The sequence below is a fragment of the Bombus fervidus genome, chromosome 10, assembly GCF_041682495.2.
Source record: "Bombus fervidus isolate BK054 chromosome 10, iyBomFerv1, whole genome shotgun sequence".
In the NCBI taxonomy this organism is placed as follows: Eukaryota; Metazoa; Arthropoda; class Insecta; order Hymenoptera; family Apidae; genus Bombus; species Bombus fervidus.
This window is the reverse complement of record NC_091526.1, coordinates 7,353,335-7,362,249: the sequence shown is the minus strand read 5'-3', so window position 1 is coordinate 7,362,249 and position 8,915 is coordinate 7,353,335. Positions and strand designations below refer to the sequence as shown.

Sequence of the window (8,915 nt, the reverse complement as noted above, 5' to 3'; positions counted from 1 at the left end):
TGTACTTATCCCAGTAAATGGAAAGAGCTGTCCGTTAGCTGTTCTGCGTGAGTCAAGTGGCATTTGCGTCAGCGCAACTCGCTAGCGCAACCGAAATTACCGAACTTTTAATTTCTTAATTGCATTGGGGAGAACCTAATTTAATAGAGGGAACGGAGTTAGTATTAGCAGAGCGATTACGCGAGTAACACTCGTTTGTCGCGATTATCGCGCACTCGCCTCTCGAAGAAAATAATTTTAGGCCCCGCGATAGCGATCGTCCGCTAATTCGCCGCAATCGAGAACAATTTACGGCTCGACCTTCGTTTATTGCCGCCGGTGCAGCGTCGCAGCTGCGATCCGTGTCACGGAATCGTCTCGCGTGTCTCGCGTGCCTCTGGAAAAGCATCGACAGGACCGGCTCGTGCCCTCTCGACAGAACGAACCGGCCTGAAAGGGTACCAGAAGGGGGGAGGGGCAGGAGTGGTAATGGCTAGAGATGCTAAATCCGCGCCGCTTCGCTCACCACGATGGATAGAAGCGGCCTACATTTCCGGAGACGAAGCGACGTGATGATGCAACCGCGAGCTAAAGCGTATACAGGTGCGGGAACACGCTGTTTCGCTTGGAAATGAAATTTAGAATGATACATAGACCGCATTCCGACGAATGCAGGAGAACCTCGGTGTAAATAAAAGAGAAACACGAGTGTTTTGCGGAAGAACGTTGGCATTTGCGGTGCTGAATGATTAAGGGAGAGAGTTTCGTGTTTCTGGGGTTGGGGGTCCGCCGTTTAAAAGCTGACTGTGTAGATGTTTGTTCGCTGGTTGTTTATTTAGGGCGGTATGAAGCTTTTTAGTTTGGCTTTTTAAACACTTTGTCTTTGAAATTTTATCATCCATATTAAATATGAATGTAGATATTTTTAACATTTGGAGTTGTATCGATTTCTTGGTTTGGTATATTGATATTTTGTATTCAGGATTGTATGAATTTTTTAGTCAAGTACTCTATTTTTGAAATATTAGGGGAGATATTTAAGTATCTTTAGTGCTTAAATTGGTAGCTTAGTCTTTACTGTCAGGTTTAATGTTTGTGGTACTAGGAATTTGTTGAATAGCTACTTTTAGAGTTTGGAATATTATTAGTTTTATTGTTCGATATTATTGACATTTGGAATAGTGTAGTAGAGGAATAATTAAAATTTGGAATGGAACGAACTTTTCTGTTAAATATTCTTGGTATGTGGTACGTTATTATTATTTGGTACATATGTTTAATTTTTAATTGACCGTCCTGTGAAGTTAATTTGGAGTTTGCATTTAGTACATTTTTAATACATTTTGACTTTTGAAGATAATTTGAAGTTTACCTTTAGTACATGTGAAGCAATATGAATTTTCCAATTAGATATCTTTTGTTCTTTAAAACGTTGCAAACTAGATATTTCTTTTCATCATTTTCCCTCGTTTATCTTCTAAGTTCAATTTTCAACTGTCCATTTAAAAAACTTTATCCCAGTGTCCAAGATGGTTCAGAAGATAGAAACCCATCCACTTGAAGCGATTCGTAGAAAACGGTGAAGATTGGATGAATAGATAGTCCATGAAAAACGTCCAGTACAAAGAAGAAGTTAGCAGTTGTAATTACTATGGAAATGGGAGTGGAGATGTCGAGGAACTAGTGAATAATTAAAACGACAAACGTTTCGGTAAGCACCGCTCAAAAATGCTGTGAATTCATTCGGTAGAGAAGTAACGAGTTTCGGTGGTTGTACATTTAAGCATTGATTCTTTCGACACAGAGGGAGACGCTCCCGTTCGATGACAATAGAGAGAGGCGATTATTCAAAGAGCCTCCGGCTTGATGGCAATCCCGCTAATAGGTTTTTCAGATTTCTTTCTGACGAAGCAAAGATTCGTTGAACAATATACCATTCAGTTCTCGTGGAATAATAACAGCAATTTTGGAATGAAAAAAGATAAATTCTTCACAGATATGTGCTGTTTGAGTTTCAGTTACAATTTGTTCATCTTACAGTCTCTTAATTCTATAGTTTATGGATTCTGCGTTATAATTGTCAAACCTTCAAGAGAGGGAGTGAAAGAAAAGTGTTCTGAAATATTAATATAAAAATGTATAATAAAACTTTAAGTCGACATTGTAGGCTTCGTTCTGCAGCTTGGAGTCATCTGGCGGTCTGTTCAGTTTTCCATAACATTTTATATTCTACTTGCTTTATCGTAGGTCGGTAAAAGAGGATTCTATATCGCCGATATCCTTTCGGCGGGAAATAGGAACATTCGTAGTTCTTAGTTTGCTTAGTCGACCACAAGCGGCGACTACGCATTGTACGAGGCGCCTCCATTCCAACGAATTTCTAGTTACCTTCTTAAGGAAACTGAAGATCGATTTTTCTCGCGTCTCTGTCCAAACATTATTATCGAAGTAAATACGTTCAACTATCAGTCTTCAAGCATAGATTACATAAATCACAAGAAACCAAACGAGAGAAATCTATTGAAATAATCATTAATACTACTGCGATCATTTTCGCGATCAAAATAGACATTTTCACTTTTCAACTTTGCATAAAATTTTATTTCGAGAGTTGCAAAGTGATTCGACATTGAAATTCCATTTGACGGATAGCGGTTTGTCATGTAAAGAAATTTTTTTTCAGAAACAAGCCACGCACAGTGCCAAAGGTTCCTGACGTCTATTGGCACAAAAACTTTAAGGCGCCATCGTGTGGCTCGTCTACACTTAGGGTTTGGCATTTGAGGTCGAAGAATCCCTATTTAAATAATTCAATTCCCTTATTTCCCCTCCGATATTTTATCACTATCAGACGTTTCGCCAAAAATCTGAGCAGAGAAGAAAATCTGTTCCGATTCCGTTGAAAACAGTCTTAGGTTATACTAGATTGTACTTTCATTCAGTTGGATAAGAAAAAGAAAGGAGAAAGGATTAACGACGATTAGAAAAATCGTTAAGGCCGCGTCTTGACCCCAGCGGCAAAACAAAAAGCTGACCTAGTTAAATTCTTGACAAGCAAGTCGGAAAAGCGAGCGTTGACAGTGAGCCGCTGAATCTGCATTCCCCGCGTCTGATTAAAACATTAGTAATTAGACCTTACAGCGCAAAGAATTTCAATTTAATGTCTCGCGTAACTCTAAATCCTGGAAAAATATCCTTCCTTCCTGGTTTAATATCTTTCGCCGGAAGGGAAATCAGTTTAAAAACTTCTTCCGCTGCGAGCGCAATCTCGAATCTTTCTCCTCTAATTTTTTATTGTTACATTGGATTATCTCATTTCTCACTTCTCATTTCTTACCCCTTGTTTCGTAATTGTTAAATATTTTGAATTTTTATCTTGAAATATTTAATTTAGGTGACTTAATGATAATTTAATGGTCGAAAATGGGAACGGAGAATGATTTGATCAGGCTTCAGACGTCTCCAACGTTATTTAAGTGGGATGGGTTTCCTGAGTAATAATTTGAACACACAAGGCCAAATTATAGTAATTGTGTAGTATGATGAATATTTTGTTCAAGAAAATTGAGATATGCTAAATAGAACTAGATTAAAAATTCTATAGTATTTTTTTTTTGTGTTTTTAAAGAAATATAAACGTAGACAAGAGTAGTTTTATCTAACAGCTCCTCAGTTATAGAATAATCATATAATGTTACAGATATTTTTGTTCGTTTCCTGTTGATTTGAGAATGATTCTCACGTAACCATCTCATGACGTGAAAGTCTCGAGACGAGCGAAACTTGAGAATCACCAGAATTTCTGAATGAAAAAACAAAATGATTTATGCGTCTGTGGGAATAAATAGGATGGTGACACGAAACTACAAGCGGGTTTCATCGATTTTCATGTCAAAAACAACAATATCGTAGGGATTATTTGCCTTGGCGTTGGTCTGTTCAGCTTTGACAAATTTTAGTAGCACGCTGGCCGATTCAACCTAGACACAACCCAGACCTACTTATCGATTACAATACTCGTTTATAGCCGATGTTACCCGACTCATCAAACCCAAGTCTCCCTATAACGCTACCAGCAAGCTGATTTTTCCAATCTTCGGCAACAATCTTTTTCACGAATCACCCTCGCAATTAGAACCTTTCAGACTTCTATATTTTCTTCTATAGTTGATGGAACTTTTGTTGATATATAAGAAAGATTTTATTTCCGGTTTCCCTTCAAAAAGTACGGTCAGTGATTCACGAGTGTTTGGATACTTATTAATCTCATACAAAATACGATAATTAACTGCACTATATAGAAACGATTAATAAATTAGAATTTTATGTTCTTGTTCGTAAGAACTATAAGGATATAGAGAATATTATTTATTGTTCTACAGTAGGAAAATACCAGTTCTTGTTCGATAATCAGATAAGATAATCGAGAATATATGGGTATTTCTTTTATTTATTTGCTATGTTCACGAAAATATGAATTTACAAAATTTCCGCAGTCCAATCCATGGTCCAAGCTACGTGGTGATTTTTATACTCTTCTCAATTTTCTAATTATTTCACAAATTTGTTTAGTAAGTGTTCCGATGCTTGGGAATGGGGATGCACGTCCTAAATCGTGGAATGTTATCGAGGAGTATCGGCTCAAAAGCCAACGGGCTGACTCACATTCCGCGGTCTCTAGGAATTACCTCTAACCGGCTGGTATTCCTCTTCCCCATGTTCCTTCGTTGAACGAGGAAAATTACGACGGCTCGAGCACTCTCCGGCTGGCTGGCAGAGTTTTCGGTGTGGCGGCCACCGTTTTATTTATAGCGGAGGAGGTCGTGATGCGTTCCAAAAGCTACTCGTCGCACCAGTAGCACACGTTCGAGCGTACCGGCCTTTCGTCTCCGTACACCCAGTTCTCACTGATCAGTGTCTGTCCATTTTACTTGTTCGAGACACGGATGAAGAAAGGACGCGGATGCGTGAATCGATCCTCTGACCGCGTGTAAATCGTCCAAGAAATCGTGTATCCCCGTTGTGTTCGGCAGACACACGTGACTACGTGGATTTTAACGTGGTCGAGACACGCAGTGTGTTAGCAGAGTAACGTAAAGTGTTAGAGAATCGATTTCTACGGACGAAGAATTGTGGTTCTGTTGAGAAAACAGAGATAGTTGGGTGTAGAGAGATATGAATGAGCGTGGGATGCATTAAACTGGTAGTGGTAGGTCCTCTTACGTTTGTTTAGCCAGTAGTAGTGAGTTGTAATATTAGGCCGGTGCATGTGAAATGTTCTTTCAGAGAAAACCCTGACCGCGTGTGGCTTCTTCGAAATATGTAAAAGACAATGAATGAAAACAATTTTTATTGAACGAACGATTACGTAGCTTTATTATTCCAGGCCCATCAGAATTGTTAAATTCTTAAATTTGCTTCTTCATTTATGAGTTCAAAAAGTCCTGTGACTGAAACTTTCTTTAAAGGGTTAAATTTCCCTCTTTATTCCTGTTTCTCTGCGTCTCAAAAAAATTTTCATTGAATTTTCTCCAAACATAAGTTCATATCAGAGAATCGCACGATTATCACGATTGTTGTTCATGACAATAACAAAGTTTTCATATTCGTTTTATAAACCTTCGCAATATTAAATATACATAATTTATAGGAATTCTCATTGGCCTCTCTTCATTGGTCCAGTTGATAATTGGCTTGATGACGACAGAGCAAAATATCATAGATGTTATTAACCGATGAAACATTCTATCTGCACCTATGCATAATATATAATTGTAAATGATTCGAGAATAGTTTATATCACTTCCACATAACATCTCCCTTATAATAACATATATAGTTGCCAATTAATTTTTAACTCCCGATATACAGTTCAATATTCCATTCCAACTCTCCCTTTTTAAAACCTAAAAGTTCGATTTGAAAAGTCAAGGTTAAGGCCAGAGATTTATGCGTTCGATATACCCCCAAACACGTCACGAGCAATCGCGTTTAGCGTTCGGCATTGATCCAAAGATCTCTCGAACAAGCCTGTTAATCGTTTCTATTCTTGAATCCCATACCTTGCAAACAATCGTTTCTCGTTCCTTGAAACTAACCACTTGCCGTTGAAAGAATCGTAAAAATCGAAGAAAATCGAATTCCAATGCATCCCTCGCAATCAACGACAAAAACCGAATAACAGTCTGGCGTGTACATGCGTGTGAAGTGAAAAGCAACTGACAGCCGGCCCGTGATAAATGCGGTTTAGAACCAGGACCCGACGTACTTCGTGCCGGAAGTCGATGGACTCGCGAAGCTGACGAAAACTGATCCACGCAGGCGATCGTGTAAACGGATATCGTTCATCCGACTGTTCGGCCTTCTTTGTATCGACAAAAGTACGAGGTACACGCGAGTTCTCCGTCCTTTTGCGAGTTTCCTGCGATCCGCGCAACCGGAAAATGGCGCATCTTCGACGACCAGCCAGACGGGAACACTACAAGCCCTTTGGCAGAAGGAAGGTAAACGAAATTAGACTAACGAGCTGTTGTATTTTTTACTAACTCCCAATTTGTATCGGAGGAATTGTAAGTAGAGTGTGGGGTTCTACTTGCTTCGAATTATCGATCGGGTATTTTTCCGACTATTTTTGCGGATATTGAATAAATTAGTAAATCGAAGGACGTAAGAATTCTAGTCAAACAGATAATGTCTAACGCAGAGATAATATTTCGAGACATTTTTCATGATTATAGTAATAGATATAGCGATTTGGTCTATAATTGATTCAAATCTGAGGAAGGGAATATGTTAATGGTACTTTTTGAAATGGAATATATCGCATAGTGTGGTTTATAATGATGGTTCATAATCCACTCTAATTTGGGGAAAGGTATAATGCTTGGAATGAAAATGTATGTAGTTCCATATATTATGGAATTACGTTCCAATAAGTTTCAGCGATGTCAGAAAAATTATAACAATTTAACAGTCTTTCTAAACGTTACTTTGAGGAGGGTAGATAGGGAGGACACGTATAATCTTATTAGTCTCGAATGAGTTAAAATGAAAATGGAAGAAAGGAATGAGATTAGATATCGTCCCTCTTACGTAAAAATTTTGAATGTGCAAGTTGTTGGCTCCTTTGGTAAGGCATTGGAATTTCAATGCAAATTCTAATTCAAAGCGTGTATCAGCGCCAATAATGGTATCGACGTGGTCGATATAAGATAAGAAAAAATGAGTTCGATGGAACATACTAAGAGTCTAATAAGATTATTTTCATAAGCGTGCCTTGTGTAACCGATCTATTCTTAAAATTCTACTTTAAATGACAGGATGCTCTAATGCCGCCTTTCTACTGAAATAGCTGCGACGTCCTTCGTCGGACGAGTGTCCTCTTGGTCGCCAAGTTTGCCAAATCAGCCTTCTGCAATGTCTGTTTTGCATCATTTGCAAATTGGATATGTCTTCATTCCTTGCATATAAACCGATCAAACGTGTCTATGTCTACCACTTTCTAGTTGAAATATCGAACATGATAATATAGAACGAGTAAACCTGTTTAAATCTTCGATTCAAGGATGCTTCGATTCGATCAGTTTGCGGTTGCCACACGAAACAGACAATTACGTCTAATTATAAACTCGTGCCACGCTGGAATCTTATCTCTCAATTATGTTCGTCTAATTAAGAAAGAAGGGCAGACGTTGTTTCTTTACTCGAAACAAGACGCTCTTCGTTGCGACATTTACGTAATAATAGCCTTTCGGCACTGTGTGTGTCTGTAAAACAGGATACTTTAAAGGGAAGAAGCTTTTTCGTAATAGCCTCGACGATTCCGGAAGAAAGATTCAAAGGTGAAAGAACGACGTGTACAATGTATAGTAGGTTTGACCCAATTCCTGAATCAACCTGTAACTCACGTGAAAAAAAAGTTCTCGTGGATACGAGTCATAGGGTTTTGTTGATAAATTGGATTCCCTGACAATTCCGTCATATTAACACGGAAAATCCAGTTCAAAATCCTTGTAGATTCAATCTTGTTTGTTGGCATACCGAGCTTGTCATCGATCATTAATGTCAGAAATTCAATTAGTCGATTGATTTCCACTCTCCTCTCGTTGTCAGGGTAATTCATCAAATTCTTCAGTTTGTCTAATATTTGTAACGTAATTATATTCAAATACAAACGAAATAATTTTCTTCTTAGGAGAAAGGAAAATATTCCGAGACGATTAATTTACATTTATTTTTAAGTATTTATTGCAAAATGAATGAATTATATGTTTATGAATTTCCTACAGAAAAGATAAACCAAGATAAATCGAGATAAACGATGCAAAGCGTTGCAAACGATGGCCGTTCAATAAATTAATAAGCAAATTATTATAAACACACTTATAAATTTCCTTAAATAAAAAGGAAAGGTAAATTCCAATCCAACGTGTACGCAATCATTCCATCGATATATACATATTCCACTATGTTTTACTTTGCCTCTAGAAAGATTCGCTGTCCAATCAACGAACCAACTATTGTGTATCCAATCAGAAACTTATCAATTCTCCAAAGGAAGAGGAAGAGAAGTTCCACGGTAAATCGTAATCCAAAAAACAATCCCTACTTTGCATTCTAAAAAAAAAAATCCGCTATCTAATCAACGAACAACCTACATCCAAACACAGATCTACCGATATATTCCTCAAAAAGAACAAAATCTTCCAATCTAAATTCCAATTCAAGACACATACTCCACAATCTCTGAAAAAAAGCGTCTATTCTCCACCCGCAGAAAAATCTATGCTATCAAATCAACAAACGCAACATCTCTGCCCTTCGTAACGCGGAAAGCTGGTTTCTATTCTGGACCGGCCTTCTTTGACCCGCCAAACTTATCGGCTAAATATTCGATTCATCCGAATGACACACTTTCGGTCGGAGGAACCTTTGAC

The 8,915-nt window shown here is 38.0% G+C and overlaps 1 protein-coding gene across 5 annotated transcripts in view; it reads left to right on the top strand.

Moving 5' to 3' along the window:
* The first annotated feature begins 4,830 nt into the window (after positions 1-4,830).
* Positions 4,831-8,915, top strand: part of Ca-beta (Calcium channel protein beta subunit) — a 30,959-nt gene continuing 26,874 nt past the window's right edge. The window contains exons 1-2 of one of the 5 annotated variants that reach the window (XM_072011457.1): positions 4,831-5,188; positions 6,188-6,482. In XM_072011457.1, coding sequence (XP_071867558.1) covers positions 6,423-6,482 — 60 coding nt within the window. In that variant the 5' untranslated portion in view covers positions 4,831-5,188; positions 6,188-6,422. Of the gene's footprint in view, positions 5,189-5,478; positions 6,483-8,915 lie in introns of those variants that run through there. The other 4 variants (XM_072011456.1, XM_072011455.1, XM_072011454.1 and 1 more) reach the window with 4 other exon arrangements.